The following is a 19,646-nucleotide window of genomic DNA, read 5'->3' as shown; positions in this document are numbered from 1 at the left end:
GTCTCCACCCTCAGAGAACTTACAATCTAGCTGGAAGATACAGACAAGCGCAAGCCCCTGTGACGAGCGACAAGAGTTACAAAGCAGTACAGAAGAATTACAAGACGTTACTTTGCCAACAAAGGTCCGTCTAGCCACAGCTATGGTTTTTCCAGTAGTCATGTATGGATGTGAGAGTTGGACCATAAAGAAAGCTGAGCGCCGAAGAATCGATGCTTTTGAACTGTGGTGTTGGAGAAGACTCTTGAGAGTCCCTTGGACTGCAAGGAGATCCAACCAGTCCATCCTAAAGGAAATCATCCCTGAATATTCATTAGAAGGACTGATGCTGAAACTCAAACTCCAATACTTCGGCCACCTGATGAGAAGAACTGACTCATTTGAAAAGACCCTGATGCTGGGAAAGATTGAAGGCAGGAGGAGAAGGGGACGACAGAGGATGAGATGGCTGGATGGCATCACCGACTCAACGGACATGAGTTTGAGTAAACTCTGGGAGTTGGTGATGGACCGGGAGGCCTGGCGTGCTGCAGTCCATTGGGTCGCAAAGAGTAGGGCACGACTGAGCGATTGAACGGAACTGAAAGCCGACTATGATCCACTGTTACCCTCGCACTTCATCGAACCTAAATTTTGTTCACTAAAAATTGAAGTAATTCCTGCTTAATCTACTTTACGGTGCTGTGGGGACCTCAGAGGCCAAAGCTCCTAGAAAAGCATAAAGGGCAGTTCACAGTAGGGACTGTTGATTAGCGACGTAATGGTGCTAATCTGCACATTTAAAGGATGTTTCATTCAGCGGTGCTACAGGTTAAGTGGAGCGGTGGGCTAGAACGGTTGCAATACGCTGGTAACCTGCTCCCGCATTAAAAAAAAAAAAAAAAAACAGGCTTGATCTAACATGGAGGGGAATCCGGAGCAGACTCCAAATTCAAATCCTCAGAAACCGACGTCTCTGTCTGAGCACCCACGGCCACTCCGCTGGTTCTCGGGGGTCACTCTCCGGGCGCCCGCACCACCCCGACACCCCGGAAATCCCGGATCGGGGTCCCGAGCCCCCGGACCTAGCCACGGGCGCCCCCTGGCAGCCATCCGCGGACACCGCCCGCTCGGGGCGCGAGGGCGGGGCCGTCCATCGCGGCGGGGGGAGGGGGTGTGGTCTTCTCGCGTGAACAAAAGGCGTCATCGAAGCGACGGGCCCGGAAGGAAGTAGCGTGCGGAGGGGTGTGGCGGTTTCTGCGGTCGCACTGGGGGTTTCGGCCGAGTACGGAGCGCCTGGAGGGACAGCCTGGTACGCGGCCCGCGCCCCTTCGCGCGCGCGCTGGGCCTCAGTGAGGCCCCGGGCCGGAGCTGACTGACGAGCGGCCCTCGCGGGTCGCCTGCACAGCGTCCTGTGTCCCTCGGGAGAGGGCGAGCAAGCCCTTCCCGTCCCATTCCTTCCCGTCCCGTTCCTCTCGGCGGGGCCGAGCGGGGGCTCCGGGAGGGCTCCGAGCCCGCGGCTCCTGAGGGGCCGCGCGACCCTCTCTCGGAAGAGGGCGGGGAAGGGGCGCGCGGTGGGGCGGAGGGGGGAGGGAAGGGCTTTTTTCCGCCGCTGCCGATCGGTAGCCGGAGGCTGCGCGGGGAACGTCGAAGAGCCTCGCAGACCGACGTCTGCGCCTGAGTTCAGTCAGACCCGGGGGGCAGCGTCCACGCCTCGCGCCTGCGGGCCCAGGGCGCGCAGAGTCGGGAGCCTCGCTGTCAGTGTGGAGGAGACGGCACCCCCACTCCTGCCTGCTTGCCTGGAGAAATCCCATGGACAGAGGAGCCCGGCGGGCCACGGTCCGTGGGGTCGCAGAGAGTCGGACACGACTGAAGCGACTGAGCACGCAGCGCGCTGTCAGTTACCGTCGTTTCTTCCAGATCATTCGGGGTTCGGGAAATGAGCCTCTGGATGCTCATTCTTTCGCGTCCCGGTGCCTGAATGCTGTCGACCCAGGAGCCCCAGTCTTCCCAGCCTGGGGAGCCCCCTTTCCCCCCCTCTAACCATGGGCTGCGAGAACCTGTCAAGTGCAAAGTGCCAGTCAAGCATATGGGCGGGAGCGTGGCTTCATCCTTGCCCAGAGCCTTGTATCTGGCTAGGGCCAAAGAAAGAACGGAGAAGGTGGGATGAAAGGCCAGAGAATCCCGCCCTTCTGAACTCTGCTCGCAGGCTGTGTCTGTGGCTCCAGCACCCGAAAGGAGTCAATAATGGTTTCCTTTGAAATGGCAGGCAATTAGGACTGGGAGGCTCTGACCAGAATTACACAGCCGCAACCGCCTGTCACTTGACATCCTCTGTAATTTGGGGCCAACGTAACTGCAGCTGCCTCTTGCCCTGTAGCTAACATGAGTGGCTCCAGTGACAGGCAGTTGGTGTTCACAGGAAGAGAGGGCTGTGTTCTGAACGCTGCCCACCTGGCACTGGTTCTCCCCTGGGCCGCGGGCTGTGTCTGGAGCCACTGCCTCTTGCAGAAGATGGAGAATGTAATTCCACAGCTGAGGCTCGGGGGTGTCGACTGAGAGCAAGGAGGAAGAGGTGTAGATCTAGCCTGGTGTTCACACTACTACAGGTTGGACGTGAGCCACTTGCAGGAGCTCAGCTTGGGGAGCTACTCTGGCTGCCAGAGCTCTCCTCCCACAAGTCAGGGCACACACGTTTTCCTGTATCTTTCCCCCCAGGGTAAACGTTCGCTGATGGCTCAGTTGGGAGCGGTTGTGGCTGTGGCTGCCAGTTTCTTTTGTGCATCTCTCTTCTCGGCGGTGCACAAGATAGAAGAGGGACATATTGGGGTGTATTACAGGTAAGGCAGCGACAGGGAGAAGCTTGCAACTTCCTGTTCGTTGACTCTCTCCTAGTCAATGTGTAACAGATTCTGCTGGCCAGCTGCATTTATACTGTGTTGAATAGGGAAGTCTTCAGACTGAGCTTTGTGTCAGTGACTCTGGAAGGGGGATATACACACGCACATAAATATAGAGAGAGAAATGTAGATATGAAACTTACTAGTCTGATGCCGTGGATGGTGACTGATAACATGTGTTAGGTTTAGAGACAAACGTAAAGGCAACCACGCTCCTTGAAGATCATCTCTGAAACACTTTTCTCATACTTCCCTCTAGGCATCTTGGTACCACAAGCTCACCTCTGAGGAGTGCCAGTTCTTCATGGCAACTTGAGATATAATTTGGACCCACGCTTTAAAGTTAACATTTCAGGGAAAATGAAAGAGCCTGCAGGTTGATTGAGGCAAGCTCTAGGATAGTGGTTCTTAAATAACCTATTCCGTCACTTTATTTTGATTGCTTTTTAAAAAAAATCTATCTGCGACTTAAATAACATGAAGGAAAGAAACACTTATAAATTTTGGGTTGCTTTCCTTTGAGTAAGCTCCATAACCAAGTTTCTGCTTTAAATCTTTGTGAACTCCTTCTTATATGCCTTTATGAACTCCTTAAAGCCCTTTGATGCTTTTTCTCTGGCTGCCAATAGCAAGTTCTGGAAGTCTGATTGTCTTCCACTCTCCCCTTTAATTGTGTCATCCCACCATCTGCTTCTGTGTCTTCCAAAGTGAAAGTTGCTCAGTCGTGTCCGACTTTGAGACCCCATGGACTATACAGTCCATGGAATTCTCCAGGCCAGAATACTGGAGTGGGTAGCCTTTCCCTTCTCCAGGGATCTTCCCAACCCAGGGATCAAACCCAGGTCTCCCACATTGCAGGCGGATTCTTTACCAACTGAGCCACCAAGGAAGCATATGTCTCCCAAAATGACTTTTAATTCTATTACCATTCACATATAGCATGACTACAAAGGTAACTCCACTGCCCCCTAAAAAATATTTAGATGGTTTATAAAGTTTCCTTAAAATTATTCTTTTGGTTGTTTGTGTCACTGAATTCCAATATTAGTATCATTAATTGATCACTGTATTAGTGAACTTAACTGACCTTGTGGATTCTCACAAGCTCAACAGATGTGACAGAAATAAAACACACTTCCTCTCTTATCTAAGAATCTGTCTGCCAAAGCAGGAGTTGCAAGAGACACAGGTTTGATCCCCGGGTCAGGAAGATACCCTGGAGAAGGAAATAGCACCCCACTCCAGTATTCTTGCCTGGAAAATTCCATGGACAGAGGACCCTGGTGGGCTACAGCCCCCCACCGTGGGGTCGCAAAGAGTCTGACACGACTAAAGCGACTGAGCACACGCACCTCTCTTATTTCAAGTATAGCCAGGGATTCTGCTGTCTTTATTCCACTTTGTCTGTGTGCCATTTTTCTCTGCAAAAGCATGAATAATGGTTTTAGGTTTTACCGTCCGGCTTCTTAGAATATTAGGCTCGAGCTGAGAGGAAGAAAGGGATCCGTGGACATGGCTCTGGCACCTGACCCTCTGTCTTAAATGCTTATGGGGCTGCAGAGAAAGTGGGCCCAAACCATATCGATGTAATGGACATGTCTTTGCTAAACTGAGCCTGCCTCTCTCTCCCTCCACTGCAGAGGTGGTGCCCTGCTGACTTCCACCAGTGGCCCTGGCTTCCATCTCATGCTTCCTTTCATCACATCATATAAGTCTGTGCAGGTATACTGGGCTCGGGGGGTAGAGTTGAATGAATGCAGATTTGGGGTGGTGATTAATGCATCATTTAGAATGATTTAGCCCGTGGATGAGTGTGATGCCTTTTCAAGGACTCATTTAAGAATAGATCATATATATAATACAGATAAAAGTTATGAGGCTCCATGAGCCATTTACTCTGGAGTTTTACTTAATTGTTGAAATAGCTAAACGGGGTCATTGCCTTGGCCCATAGGCGCCAGGTGAGAATTGTGTCTCCACTTCAAGACAGAGCCAGAGAAGAATCTGTTCTGAATGCACAGAAGGAAAAGTAGGATGTGTGTGTGTGAGTGATAAACCACAGGCTCCCAAGATAGATGGAAATAAAACATGGTAATTTTGTTTGTTCTTATTTGAACATGAGAGATGCGAACATAACTTGTGAGGGGTGCAGGTTGTTGAACTTAATGAAGGGAAATGACATCTAAAATAGGGATAGGATTAGCTATGACAGATCTAAAGCCAGACTAAATTAGACTAGTCATCTTTGAAGTATGTCCAACAAGAGGAATAAGAAGATTTAGAGAATGACTTTTAAGCTAACCCAGGAAAGTATCCTGGGTTACCTCATCAGCATTTGCCCTGTAGGTTTCTTCTGCCATTTACTATGCTTTATGGTTTTCGAAGTGCATTCATGCATATTCTCATTTGAGTCTCCCAGTAATCCTGAGAATGGGCTGAACAGGTTTTACAGACTGAGAGTTTAAATAATCTGCTGCTTCCAGACTTGTAGATGGAGGAGATGAAAGTAAACACAGGTCATGGGATTCCTAGTCCAGGGTCTTTTCCACTAAACCGTTATTACTCAGCTTGTTCATATGGTGATTCATTTACAGCGAAGCTGGGGTGGTACTTTTGCCTGGTTTAGTCTCACACACTGCAAATAAGGAGGATTCAGTGGGGGTATTCACATTTAACAGAGGCAAAGCTTAACCCAAATAAATAGTCAAGACCAAGGCCAAGGGATTCCCAAAAGAAGTCACTTTCTTGGTAACATCTCACCTTACAGCATCTTCTGTCTCTCCTATTTCCAGACCACACTCCAGACAGATGAGGTGAAGAATGTACCTTGTGGGACAAGGTAAGGTACCCAGAATAAAGGTGTGAAGCCCAAATAAGAGGCAGGGCCATCGGGCTGGCTGCGATAAGAGACAGTGGAAAGGGACGCCCCCCAGGGTGGTTTCACCAAGTTCTCTGCCCCCAAGCTCCCTGTGTTCTGATTTGAATAGGTGGTGGAGACAGGTTGGAAGGGCCTTGAAGGCCATGATGAAGGCTTTTAGCAGGTACATAACTTGATAGAGGAGGATAACTTTAACAGAACTAAATATGGAGAATGTTGGAAAGGTGGTAGGAGAAAACTGCAGGGGCAGGGAATTAAAAGAGAACCTCACTGCAGTGGTTCGATTGAAAAGTCAACATGGTCAGAACAGGGACAGAGCAACAAAGTAAGCCACACGCTGGGACAAATAGGGAATCGGAACTTCCCACAGGATAACTAGCCTGATCTCATCACAAAGGCTTTGTATTTGGAGGGCCTTCTGATCAACAAAGAGACATAAAGACATAAGCAATGCAGTGGTGAACCTTGATTAGAGCCTGGTTCCAACAGAACAGCTCTAAAAGATGTTATGGAAACTGTTAGTCATCTTGGACTGCCATAGTGGAATACCATGGCCTGGGTGGCTGAAACAATAGACGTTTATTTTTCTCACGGTTGCAGAAGCTCAGAGCTCAAGATCAGGGTGCCAGCAAGGTTGGTTCCTGGCCTGCACGTGGCTGTTTTCCTGTGTCCTCACATGGCCTTTCCGCTGTGCATGTGTGGAGAGAGAAAGAGCTCTCTGGTGCCTTTGTCTTTCCTTTACCAGTCAGGTCAGTTTAGGGCCCCACCATTAGAACCTCATTCAACCTTAATTACCTTTGTAAAGGCCCTGTCTCCAAATGCACTCACTTTGGGGGTTCCAGTTTCAGCATATGGATTTGGGGGAGCACATAATTCAGTCCATTATGGGAACTTGTGGGAAAAATTAGAGAAGGGCTCGTTAGATGAAGAGGAATCATCGCTAAATTCCCCAGCTTTAGGAATGGCATTGTGACTCTGTAGGGGACTGTCATCATTCTTAGGTGATTGGTGCTTGCCAAGTGTTAGGGGGTAAAGCATCCTGACTGCAGCTTGCTTTGAAATGTTCAGCAAAAAAAAAGAAAAAGGAGATCAGTCAGTAGGTAATAAAATGTTACTGATTGTTAAATTTAGGTGGTGGTATATGAGTGCTATTTGTACTGTTCTTTTCTGTATGTTTGAAAGTGTTTTCTAATGAATATTGAGGGCAGGGGGGGAGGGGGCTGAACTAAAGTGATGGTGAGAACAGTGAGAAACACTGACCAAAACATTCCACATTTTTAAGTTCTGAGAACCCCGTGACCTTCTTTAGTCTTTTCTCTGCGATTGGTAGCTTTATTCAAAAGGTATTGCAGAGTCAAAAGATATGAACTTCTCTTCTTTTATACCAAAAGCTTCCCTTTTGTCCTCGTGGAGATGTTTTTAGGAGGTATGATTTCTCGGGAGATTATGATAGAAACTCAGAAGGTCTCCTTCCTAGAGATCCACACACCTGTGACCCCCATGAACCCTCCTCCTTTCCTGCCAAGTCGCACACGCGCGCACACACGTACATACCACCACCACCCTGGGAGAGGCCCAATATTCCCAAGCTTAGCACTGACCGCGCTGTCTGCACTTCCTCCAACAGTGGTGGTGTGATGATCTACTTCGACAGAATCGAGGTGGTGAACTTCCTAGTCCCACACGCAGGTACCTGCTTGCAGTGCACTTCCCCTACCCCACCTCACCCCCTCCCCAGCAGCCCACTCTCCCTGGCATCATCCCCAAGTCTCCCCACACCCAACCCCTGTGTCTGTTGTAGCATCTCGGGAAGGGACAGTCCGTATGTCTGAGAACGTGGCAAGTCCCGCCCTCCTCACCCTGAACGTCTCCTTCCCCACAGTGTATGACATAGTGAAGAACTATACAGCCGACTATGACAAAGCACTCATCTTCAACAAGATCCACCACGAGCTGAACCAGTTCTGCAGTGTCCACACGCTTCAGGAGGTCTACATCGAGCTCTTCGGTAAAAAAATCTCTTCGGATGATCACCTACTGCCTGATTCAGGTGCCCACAGGGCAGGGTGGGTACCAAGGGACCAGAAGTGTTGAAGATCCAGTGCCCGGGAAGCAGGCAGTCACACGGGGCATTCCTGGGAAACGCGGGTGCCGATGGAGAAAGACGGTGAGAGTGGCTGAGTGCTGGACACGGGAGTCATAGTGAACAAGAGGACTCACTCCTGCCCTGCATCAGACCTGGGATGGCAATGTGTTCCCATGTCCCTAAACTTCCTTCTGTAATGAAGAGGGGGCAGTTCTAGAAGAACCTTAGAGACTACCCAGCCCAGCATCCTCCTTTCAAGATAAGGATTCCAAGGTCCCAAGGGAGAAAGTCCCAGAGCTGGCTGGGAGCAGAGGTGAAGTCCAGACCTCCCTCCCCTGGCTTCTGGCTCCGTCCACCTCACCCTGGATGAAGGGCACCAGGACAGGGTGGTGAGAACCACGAGGTTACATTGTTGTTGTTTGCTCTGGTGTCGGTTTTTTTCGGCCACACCGTGAGGCATGTGGGATCTTAGTTCCCCAACCAGGGATCGAACCCACACGCCCTGCACTGGAAGCGTGAAGTCTCAACCACTGGACGGACCTCCAGAGAAGTCCCAAGGGGTCACTAAAAGTGGGACAAGGCCCGTAACTACTTACAGCTCCTAGAACCTTTGTCAGTTTTGGTTGTTGTTAGTGATGGTATTTTTACCCTATACCTGTAGAGAAGAATAGGAAAACACTTAAAACAAAAAGGACCCACTTTTGTCTTGGTTGACACTTTCTGTCCTTTTTTTCCTGATCAATGAAAAATTCAGTAAATTTGCTATTTTTTTTTTACCTCAAACCGATAGAATTTCATAAAATATCATTAATTTTCTCTCTAGCCATTGTTTTAGAACTAGTGCCAGTAAATGAACATTGCAAAGCATTTGCAACAACAAAAGATCTCTAATTTCTATGAAGAAAGAATTAAGATGTGAAATTGTTCTTCTAGAAAACTTCCCACTTTCTTATCTTGCAGATGAACTTGGCAGCTCAGTAAAGTAAAGCTTCGTGTACAGAGGAGCTGGGGGTTTATGTTTGCATTGGAATATTTTCCTTTTTAAAGTTCATTCTTGCCAACAAGCACTTTTTTGCTTAGCATCTATTTGTATCTGCAAAGGAGAAACTCGCATGCTAATCCTGGGTCCTGATAATGGAAAGGTTTTCTCTGGTCCTCTCTTCCCAGTACTCATAGCCCTAACTTTCAGCTTGATGCAGTTCTTATCACCGCTTACTCCGATGCATCCACATTTCCTGTTTGATGAAAATGTTATCCAGTACTTTGTGTTTACCTAGCTCAGTTCAGTCGCTCAGCTGTGTCCAACTCTTTGCGACCCCGTGGACTGCAGCACGCCAGGCTTCCCTGTCCATCACCAACTCCCAGAACTTGCTCAAACTCATGTCCATTGAGTTGGTGATGCCATCCAACCATCTCATCCTCTGTTGGCCCCTTCTCCTCCTGCCTTCAATCTTTCCCAGCATTAAGGTGTTTTCCAATGAGTCAGTTCTTTGCTTAACTTAATCAGCTCTTAACTTAATCAGTGTCTGTCAGCATAACCATCACCCATAAACAACTTGGTCCTGGTGTAAATTTGTTAGTAAAGTATCTTGTAAAATATTTCTTCTAGATTTTCCTAGAAAGTTAGTAGCCCAGGGCCATGAGTGTCTTCCTTGACTCAGATAGAATTTAATCTGAGAAACAGCCATGTTATTAGCTTATGGAGGGTACAAGCTATCTCCTTAAAGTTTGGCTGGTCTCTTATTTAAAATAGAAAATGTGGAATGTAATGTTCATCTCTAGCCATCAAATTGTTAACACCCCTGTCAGGTGTGAGGTGCTGCCCTTATGGGCATTTCTGCCTCAGTGCTGAGAGGCTGGTGGGAGCATATACATAATGTAGAAACATTAATACCCCTTGCTTAGTGATATGACTGTTGAAGAAAGTACTGTTCTAAACCCTAATGATCAAAGCATAATAATTAAACAAGTTCTTTATCTTGACTATTGATTAGCTTGAGCACATCCCCGAACCTCTGTGGGCTTCAGTTTGAGCATTTATAATAGGCAGGGAGTTAGACTTGCTGTTCCTCAAAGGCTCCTGGACCAAGAATGGCCACGTAAAGCCACTGGCCACTGACAGTAAAGGAGGTGGTTCCATGTAGATGTCCCAGGCTGGTTTCAGGGCGTCCTTTTCTCAGGGCCCTTCCAGGATCTTATTGAGGATCTCGTGGGTCGGGGCAGGGAAGGGAAGGCCCAGGCCAATGCTGACAGCCTGTTCTGGGGTCACAGCTAGAGCGGCAATCAGTTACAGCTCTTCCGACACTTATCCGTAAAATGACTCACAGACAGAAGAATCCAGACCAAGACAAACAACACATCAAAAGACTCAGGCTCAGGACTTCCCTGGCAGTCCAGTGGTTGAGACTGTGATTTCAGGGCAGGGGGCGTGGGTTCGATCCCAGGTCAGGGAACTAAGATCCCACAAGCTGAGTGGCTCAGCCAAAAAAATTTTTTTTAATGTTTCAAAAAAAAAAAAGACTCAGACTCCTTTCCAGAACTGTACATTGTCCTTTTCCCCTTGTTTGATGGAGTTCCTGATGGAATTAGTCTTCCTTGGGGCCTCTCTTGACATCAGTGTCTTTGTGCTTTAGAAATTTATTAATAGATTTAGTGTGTTTGACTCCTTTCAAAATACCTGACGTGGCCGTCCCACCTTCCTTCTTTGTGAAAGATGGGCGGCCACCTTCTCTGGCTGCTGTCTGTAGGGAAGGGCTGCTTCCTGACTCAAGAAATGTGCTGGAGTTGTTTGTTTTTTAAAGCTCGGCTCCCTTCGGGGTGAGGCTGATGTTTTCTTGAGGCCCCATGGAAAAGATACTCCCATCTGGCCACATAGCGGGCCCAGTAGGTGTCCGCCGTGAGTCTTCCAGGGAGTCTTTAGACGTTCGAGCTCTGATGAGCGCTCTGCCTCAGGAAGAGCTTTGGCCCATTGGGTACGTCCCTGAGCTGGTGTCTTGCCTTGCTCTCTACCCCATGCTTCCCTCCACCCTGCCTAGAAAGCATCTCAGCCCCCTGTTGTGTCTGTCTTGATTCCAGATCAGATTGATGAAAATCTCAAACTGGCTCTGCAGCAAGACCTGACCTCCATGGCCCCCGGGCTCGTCATCCAAGTGAGCACCACCCTGGTGGGACACCCCCCACCCTGCCCCTGCCCCCAGGAAGGCACAGCCCCTCTTCCAGAGGATGTCCTGTCTGTGCAGAAAGACCAAGGACCTGTGGGAGCTGGTCCCTCCACACCCCCACGCCCCCATCAGGTGTTGTGTTTCTCTCTCTCCAGGCTGTGCGGGTGACAAAGCCCAACATCCCGGAAGCCATCCGCAGGAACTACGAGCTGATGTGAGTGGACCCCGCGCCTGGGCGGAACCGCTGCCCTCCCTTCCTCCCGCTCATTCCATCCCAGGGCTGACCGAGCCGTGCCGCGCGTGTAGTCCCCTCTGGCGTGTCTGTACACCCATCGCCCTGGAAGACGGGACAGGCGTGTCAGGCCGCTCACCTGGGCTCTGTGGCCAAAGGGCACGGACACACTACAGAGGGTCGGGGAGTCTTGTGCTCCCTTCACGGCTCAAGCCGGAGAAGACAGGGGAGGGTGACTGAGTGGGCAGGCGGGTCCTTTCACTCAAGTCAGTTATGCTTTATTTCTCACAAGCGGGTTTTGAAGGAGCAGGCTAGCCATGTTACTGTCTGCAGCATATTTGCCTTCACCTGGGACCTTCAGGAGCCTTCCAGGGCCTTCTCTGGTGGTCAGTGGTTAAGACTCTGCACTTCCAGTTTAGGGGCCGTGGGTTCAATCCCTGGTCAGGGAACTAAGATTCCATAAGCCATTTGGCACAGGCAAATTTACAAACAAGACCAGACCTCCCGAGGGAGGAAGGAATGACAGCTTGCCTCTCACGATAGGGCAGGGGGCTTGGCTTCCCAGGGCCAAGGAACTTCCGAGGAAGCTCGTCCCCAGCAGCCTCACAACTGCACACTTTTCTCTGCTTCAGGGAAAGCGAGAAGACGAAGCTCCTGATCGCAGCCCAGAAGCAGAAGGTGGTGGAGAAGGAAGCCGAGACAGAGCGGAAGAAGGCCCTCATTGGTCTGACTGTGCTTCTGGGGTCTTGGGGACAGAGGGGCTGGAAGGGGGGCAATTCAGGAAGCCTGGGACACGGCCCTCCAAAGCCTTGCCCCAAGCAAGAGCAGCCTTCGTCTTCCTTGGGGCAGAGCTGAAATTGTCAGATTGTGGCCGAGGGTCATGAGCTTTGTGTTTCCACACGCCTCTTAAATGAAAGGAGCCCTTCCTGCTAACCCTTCATGCACAAAGATAGTAACACTGATGAGCCCTTACAATGAGCCTCGAGCACTTGTGTGCGATTCATCCCTCTCCTCACACCCCCTCCCCACTCCCCGGGTGAGGAAGCCACCATCTATAACCTACTCTGACTGAGCCGAAGCTCAGAGAGGCTGAACTCCTGCCCAGGGCCACATGGCAGGGGAGTGAGGGAAACGGGGTTCAAATCCAGGGACTCTCCTCCTGACCCCGGGTTCTCCACCACTGCTCCAGACTGCCAGCCACGGCCCTGGCCACTTCCGAAAGTGCAGTGGCAGGAGGGAAGTCGTACTTTAACCCGTGAAATATTCCTTTGGAAGGAACACCCTGTGACTCAGGAGAGAGGTCGGGGCTGGCCCCTCACTTTCGTCAGAGGAGTGACTCTCCCCAGGGGCCAGGCGCCCCCACTCACTGTCTTGCACGGATATGTGGGCCTGTGCTCCCTGGGGTGTTCCACCCCTGCCCGGGGACCTGCGTGACTGCTCTCTGGGCCAGTGGCCCTTCACCTGGGCTCACCCACTGCCCTGCCTCAGGGCCTCGGATCGGGTGAAAGGTGCACGCTTTTGAAGTATCAGAGCCCTGAGGCTTTTCTCCACTAACACAGAGGCGGAGAAGGTGGCGCAGGTGGCCGAAATCACCTTTGGGCAGAAGGTGATGGAGAAGGAGACGGAGAAGAGGATCTCGGAGATCGAAGGTGAGCGAGCCTGAAATCCCTGCCTCCCCCTTCCTCAGACCCCGCCATGCAGCCAGGGGCCCTGGAGTCCTTTGCTCGGCTGTCTGTTCTCAGATGTCATGGGTTCTTTGGAACATCCCTTGTTCTCTGTGCTCTGACTCAAGTTTTGGGGAGATGCAGGCCAGTCTGGGATTAATTTTCTACTTCAGTCATTCATCAGATTTGAGTTGGGTGCCTTCAGGACTCTTCCACTGGGCTGGGCTTCGGAAAAAGGGGAAGCATGTGGTCTCGGCTGTCTTGGGCCCGCAGTCTGGCCCCAGAAGTAAACCAGGAAGCCAGGTCGGAGCAGCATCCCCCCTCCAGCCCCCCACCTGTCCCGCCACCTCGTCCCAGAGGCCTCTGAACCCTGTCACTTTGGCCTCTTGGGGTCCCTGTGGATGTTAAGCCAGGTGTGAAGCAGACACCTGTCAGCACCGGTATCATGAGCTGGGAAAAGGTGTTTCCTTGCTGGCCTTTCTAGTGTCGCTCACCTTCAGGCCCCTGCCCTCAGCCCTCCCCTCTTCCCACCACCCACCCGCTCCTGGAGCAAACTGTCACGGAAAACGACCTCAGGGCCCAACCCCAGGTTCCACAGCGTGGTGTCCAATTACACTCATGACCTGGCCTGTCGGGCTGGGCCGGTGGAGGAGCCGGTGAGGATTTTATGGCTCAGTGGGTCCTCACGGGGAGCTCTTAGCCGGGCGGCACATTTTTGTTTCTCGTAAACACAAGTCACCAGGTGCTAGGCCAGTTGAGTTGGCCGCTTGCTCCCCGGCCGACCCGCAAGTCCCCGCCCCCCAGGCCCTGCTGAGGCTGCGCAGTGAGGACCCACCTTGCTTCCCTGGTTTTTGTGCAGGTGTTGCTCACGTGAGGTTGGCCTCATCCCCAAGGTCGGAGGAAATATCAACAACTTTGTATCAGTTCTTGATGAAAGCTGGTCTCAGCCAATTAAGGAAGGGGATTATTTACCTAGTAGAAGTTTAAATCGGTCTTAGTCCAAATAGGTGTTGGTCTGGACCATGGCCTGTAATTCTCTTTGAATCAGGCCAGCTTAACCGCTGCTAATGAGAGCCTTTCTGAAATGACCGATGGAAATAAAGAGAGAAATGAAGTTGGAAACGAGCTGTATTGTTTTGTTTCCGGCAGTCGGTTTCAGGGCAGCTCCACCTCGGGCCACGTCCAGAACCTTCTTCGGGCTTCTCTGGCTCTTGCTGTGTGGCAAGTGGGGAGAGGGCCAGGGTAGAGAGCTCAGAGACAGGAGGTCAAGGCAGGGTCCCAACCCGCTCCTCCCTGGCCACAGAAGGGGTAAGTGGGTGGAAAGAGGATGTGTGTTTCCATGACGCAATCAGAGAAGCCGCTGTCAGGCACAGCAGCAGGCTTGCACGTGGTCAGCTAGTCTCCGCTACTGGGAGATGCTGGCACAGCACTTTTGCATCCTGGTCAATTTTCACAACTTGCGAAACAGGAGAAAATGCCTTTTCCCCAGTTTCGTAAATAAGAGAATCAGAGCCCAGAGAAACCAGAGCAGTGTGCCCAGGGTCACAGGGCCAGTCGGGCAAAGTTTTCTGATGGCCTCTGTGCTTTGATTCTCTGCATTCTTTCCTTAAGATGCTGCGTTTCTGGCCCGGGAGAAGGCCAAGGCGGATGCCGAGTGCTACACTGCCATGAAAATAGCCGAAGCAAATAAGGTAAAGGGCCAGTGCTGCCTGGCGAAGACAAAGTGTGTTACACTGTTTGTGACCACTGCCTCCCGCCCGCCTGGCCGTAATTGAGGACTCCTGAGCCCTGTGGGCCAGGGCCTTCCCTTTCCCTTGGACCCTTATAGAAGTTTAATTGTGCTGATTTTTTAAAAATATTTATTTATTTGACTGCATCAGGCCTTAGTTGCAGCGCTCAGGCTCCAGAGCGCTCAGGCTCGGTAATTGCAGTGCGTGGGCTTTGTTGCCCTGCAGCGTGTGGGATCTAAGTTCCCTGACCAGGGATCAAACCCCATCCCCCTTCATCCCCATTGGAAGGCAGATTCTTAACCACTGGACCATCAGGGAACTCCTTGATTTTGCTGTTAAACCTAGAAATTCCTAAAACTCTCACAGTTCTCACCTTGAAGACCTGAGATTAACACTCTCCCAGACAAGTGGTCGTGCAGTAGTTGTTGTTCGGTCACTCAGTCATATCCAATCTCTGCGACCCCAAGGACTCCAGCACGCCAGGCTTCCCTGTCCTCCACTATCTCCTGGAGTTTTTTCAAACCCATGTCCATTGAGTCAGTGATGCCATCCAACCATCTCATCCTCTGTCACCCCCTTCTCCTCGTGCCCTCCATCTTTCCCAGCATCAGGGTCTTTACGTGGTTATATGGTTACTAATATAACAGTGAGACCAGGGAGAGGAGATGGGATGTGGTTCTCATGGAGACCCTCTCCCTGTGAAAAGTCAAGGGATGGCCCCCCCAGACTTTTCCCTGATCTGGCCTCACCACCGTCTTCTTTCCTGTTTTTGCTTCCAGCTAAAGCTGACCCCTGAGTATCTACAGCTGATGAAGTACAAGGCCATTGCTTCCAACAGCAAGATTTACTTTGGCAAAGACATCCCTAACATGTTCATGGACTCCGCGGGCGGCGTGGGCAAGCAGTTTGAGGGACTAGCTGACAAGCTGAGCTTTGGCTTGGAAGATGAGCCCATGGAGGCAGACACTGAGAACTGAATGTTTCCGTCCACAACCTCCGATGACACTCTGAGAGAGATCTTTATTTTTTAATGAGGAACCAGGGTGTCCCCTCCCTTCCACACTACCTTCTTTGACTCTCTTCCACATACGGTGGTGAAAAAAAGAAGAAACAGACCTAAATCTATTTTCCTTCCTGGGAAGGGTAGGGCAGGGACTGATGAACTGGGGTTTTATTCAGGTAAGTAGGTTATGTGACTTAGATGAAGCTTTGGAAAAGATGGGTTAGAGCTCTGACCTCCAGGCACTGACTTTTGCCCTTCTGAGGCTGGCTTAATTAGGGATGCTATGGACAAGAAGTGCACGAAGTCGCCTCCAGGTGATCTGACTGCCCTGCTGTGGGAAAAGGCAGCCCAGCCGTCTCGAGCCACCTCCACGGTGAGAGATGCCCGTGGGTAAGGCCCAGCTTCTGAGCAAACACATGCTTGTGAGTTTGCCAGCAGAGCGTAGAGAAGCGGCCGTGGAGGATGTTGGCTCTCCTGGCCTTCTGGCCAAGTGTCCATGAGTCACCACCCAGGCGCGCCTCCTCAGGGCTGGGGGAGGGTGATCTGGTGCTAGCTTTGCAAGCTTTTCTACACACCACCCTCTCTGCCCCAGGGCTCAGAGCATGGTGGCTCCTGACCTCATTTCTGAGTCAGGATTTGGCCACCACCCCCAGTTCTTTTTAAAACTTTTCACCTATTCTGTGATTTCGTTTTGTTGTTTGTTTTTTTTTTCTTCACCTGTTCATTGATTCCACTCAGCATCGAGAAGACAGGAACAAAGTACTCTCCAGTGTCTTAAAAGCTGAAGTGGGACCACAATACCTGTTTGCCTCTGTGGTCCCTGCTTGGCAAACGGTGTCCGTTCCTTAAGATCAAGTGTCTTTTTTTATTGTTGTGGAGATTCTGCATTGAAGAGCTCCTCTGGGTGAGAAGGATGGGTTGTCCAAAAGCTGTCCCAGTCTCAGTGCCTGTGACTTGTGCTGAGAGTTCATCTGATACGGTGATAAGAGGGAGCCTGTTCTCTGAGCGACTCTTGTCTTTAGATCCAGGGTTCAGGGGTCACAGAGAGACAGCTGTTTGGGTTCGCGTCAGAGTTCCTGCCCCTGTCCGTGCATCAGAAGGGCCACATCAGAATCCACTCAAATGTTTTTTCATTACTAATTTGGGGATTGGTTGAGGGAGCACAAATCAGAAACAGGTTTCCTTACGTCCTGGAGTTGGAGTCAGGAGTGGAGTCGTGTACCAGATCACAAGTGGAGGGCAGCTGTCTGGAGTGAACTTGCAAGCCTGTTGATTTCATCCAGGACAAGCCCTGACTTAGGATTTGTTACTAGCTGCCCCCACCCGCCACCCCCTGCCCCCCACCAAGAAAAACTCCCACTGTGCCCCCCTCTTCTTGGTGGAACATGGTGATAATATCTGGGACAGATTTCCATGTCATTGTTGACCCCACACCCAGACTTCTGATTTATCAGATGGTCCCAAAAGCCGGGAATTGGGGGAGCATTCAGCCGGCCTAAGAAGACACAAAGGGTTAACTTGTCTTAACTTAAATGTTGCCCTTCTCTGTTCTAATTTCTGGAACTTTGAATTCTCAAACCACCAGTCCTGGTCACACTTTGTGCAGGGATCCAAAATGTCCGAGGAGTGATGGATGTTAATGTGTTCAGGTGTCTTTGCAGAAGGCAGTTAGTCTCCTAAGACCAACACAGAGCATCCATCATTAAGATATACTCACCCTCCTCTCACTTCAATGCCATGAATCACTTGTCAGGAGCACCCTGTCACGTCCAGCATCCCTGACTTACATATTTGTCTGCTCTTCTGCTCTGAGACTGGCTGCCTAAGCTCAGAGAACACTACTTCTCTCCAATGGGATACGCAGCATGGACATCTCAGCCTGTCCGAATAGCATGCTTGTTAGCCAGGACAAGGCTCTAACACTAGCGTCCCATGATGGCCTGTCCCTTGCACTAGATCACAGGAGAGCCTCAGTGAAGTCCTGCTACACCTGCCCCCCCAATGTCACCGTCCCTTCTGTAAGCAAAAAGTATAAGTATTGTAGTTGCCATCCGTTTAATTTCAATGGTTGTCTATACCTGCCTGAATAGGAAAATCATAGGAATGGGCTGTTTCCTTAGCTTGGGACAACTAACCAGTCTGTCTTTGTGACTTCGTTTCGGTAATGCTTACTAGAGAACCTGATGTGAAAGAATTTGAATTCTAAACATGTAAAATATGACAGCCTGCCATTTGGTAGGCAGTAAACTCATGGCTGCTATTGATAAATGGAACCTCTATCAAAATAAGGAACTGTTTCTAAAATTCAGCTTTTGTAGGATTTTCTAAGGAAAAGTCACCTTGGTTGAATGTTTCTCATTCATTAAACTTTGCAGAAGTGATCTATATTCAGTACCTGTTTTTAATCACTTTTTAAATATCAGGACAGAATGTCCGAAAGGAAGCCACAGTTTGTTAATCTTTATCTAACTAAATCTGGAGGGATCTGTGATCATAATAAATTGGGGGGTGGGGGGGACAGAAATTACTGGAAGAACGTTAGCAATAGAGTCATCCCTCGGTATCCACAGGGCACTGGGAGCCCCGAGGGCACCAGAATCTGTGGGCGCTCAAATCCCTTACATAAAACGGTGTCCACACCCATGCATCCACAGCCACAAAGGGCTGACTGTATTGATCCAAAAAAAAAAGTGGATGTTTCAAAACGATCTGTTGCAGTTTCTGTGGGTCTCTGTATCTTTCAACACAGATAACTTCGCCATTTATAGAGTAAATATACCCAAGTTTGATTGAGGATAAGTGAATCCTGACTAGTGGCTACTCTGTCCACGAAGCACTGCTGCTTTAGTTCTGTTCAGTAGGTTCTAGTCACTGTTTCTGTTGTTGCCTTTTAAAAGAAGTGATAGCCAATCACTTTGTATTTTCATCCCTCTCTATTTCTGCTTTTGTGCAAGCTGATAATTGAATGGTCAAAACTAATGCTACTCGCAGAGAGCCTTGAGGACTGAATGACCGCCTTTGTAACTGAGAAATGATTCCTGTTACATTAATCATTCTACAAACAATATGCTGGATTCATTTGCCCTGAGTTGATAGATGGAGGAACTGTTTTGGACAACCCTAAAGGTGTGATTTTATGTGTTAGTTTTATTTTCAGTCTTGCTAAATAAAATGAGTCTTTGTATTTATTTTTCTTTTATTACAGTGAAATTTAGCAGTAGCAGGTATTAGGCTAGGAGATATAAAGAGATAAAGCATCTCTGTCTAGTGAGTTAAGTCACGACCCCAAAATATATTCTGATGAATATCTATTCCCATTATCAATGTACAAATAATAAACACAGCTAATTTATGAAAATGGCATCATTGTACAACACAGGGGATATAACCAATATTTTAAAATGAATATGAATGGAGCACAGCCTTTCAAATTGTGAATCACTTATACTATACACCTATAACAAATAATATTGCCCAACAACTAAAAAGTTGCAGCAGTAACTTCCCTGGTGGTCCAGTGGTTAAAACTCGAGTTTCCACTGCAGGGGGCCTGGGTTCAATTCCTGGTCAGGGAACTAAGATCCCACATGACATGCTGAGAGTCCAAAAAAAAAAAAAAAACAGTTGCATCATGGGCAGCTAGGTGTTCTCTAGCTCCTCAGAGACCAAAGAAGAGGAAATTGGCTCACAGAGGATTTTAAAAGATTTTACTTAAGACTGGCTAAAAGTGGAAAGCGTCGGACACACAACTTAGCGACTGAATAACAACAAAATGTGAAACATGGAGAAGCAGTTATCTGCACATAGAAAACAAACAAATCCAGAGATTAACACAGATAACATTGTCTTCTCTGATGGTCTGAGAAATTGGGGCCATTCTATGCTGTTTGGGATGGTTTAAATGTCCACCTCTCCATAGGAAAGACCAGATGGTCTCTAAAGGTCCTCCCCAGACCTCCGGTTCTAGAGTCTGTATTGCCGTTTCAAAAGCCAAATGTGACAGCATGTTTGCT

At 49.6% G+C, this 19,646-nt stretch overlaps 1 protein-coding gene across 4 annotated transcripts; it reads left to right on the top strand.

The window, feature by feature from the left end:
- The first annotated feature begins 1,211 nt into the window (after nucleotides 1-1,211).
- ERLIN2 (ER lipid raft associated 2) lies at nucleotides 1,212-18,020 on the top strand. 4 transcript variants are annotated; one of them, XM_081524182.1, is made up of 12 exons: nucleotides 1,212-1,291; nucleotides 2,698-2,819; nucleotides 4,520-4,601; nucleotides 5,672-5,718; nucleotides 7,385-7,446; nucleotides 7,640-7,765; nucleotides 10,919-10,992; nucleotides 11,160-11,218; nucleotides 11,869-11,960; nucleotides 12,796-12,885; nucleotides 14,512-14,591; nucleotides 15,410-18,020. In XM_081524182.1, exons 2-12 carry the CDS (start codon nucleotides 2,713-2,715, stop codon nucleotides 15,605-15,607), a joined length of 1,017 nt encoding a protein of 338 aa, XP_081380308.1. In that variant the 5' UTR covers nucleotides 1,212-1,291; nucleotides 2,698-2,712; the 3' UTR covers nucleotides 15,608-18,020. The 4 variants fall into 4 exon arrangements, with proteins under 4 accessions (XP_081380308.1, XP_081380307.1, XP_081380306.1 ...); XM_081524181.1 differs by having other exon boundaries at nucleotides 1,212-1,875; XM_081524180.1 differs by having other exon boundaries at nucleotides 1,212-2,140.
- Nucleotides 18,021-19,646: the final 1,626 nt, after the last annotated feature.

The sequence above is a fragment of the Giraffa tippelskirchi genome, chromosome 8, assembly GCF_054371585.1.
Source record: "Giraffa tippelskirchi isolate mGirTip1 chromosome 8, T2T-mGirTip1v1.2.pri, whole genome shotgun sequence".
NCBI classification, from domain to species: domain Eukaryota; kingdom Metazoa; phylum Chordata; class Mammalia; order Artiodactyla; family Giraffidae; genus Giraffa; species Giraffa tippelskirchi.
Note: the sequence above shows the minus strand (reverse complement) of the source record. Positions and strands in the feature narration are given on the sequence as shown.

What these genes read in the sequence shown, in the direction of transcription:
- ERLIN2 (XM_081524180.1), top strand. Translation starts at nt 1,961, where the DNA reads ATGCTGTCGACCCAGGAGCCCCAGTCTTCCCAGCCTGGGGAGCCCCCT. An exon ending in CCCCCGGGCTCGTCATCCAA is followed by an intron (nt 10,993 to 11,159) that starts GTGAGCACCACC and finishes CTCTCTCTCCAG; the next exon opens with GCTGTGCGGGTGACAAAGCC. An exon ending in AAATAGCCGAAGCAAATAAG is followed by an intron (nt 14,592 to 15,409) that starts GTAAAGGGCCAG and finishes TTTTGCTTCCAG; the next exon opens with CTAAAGCTGACCCCTGAGTA.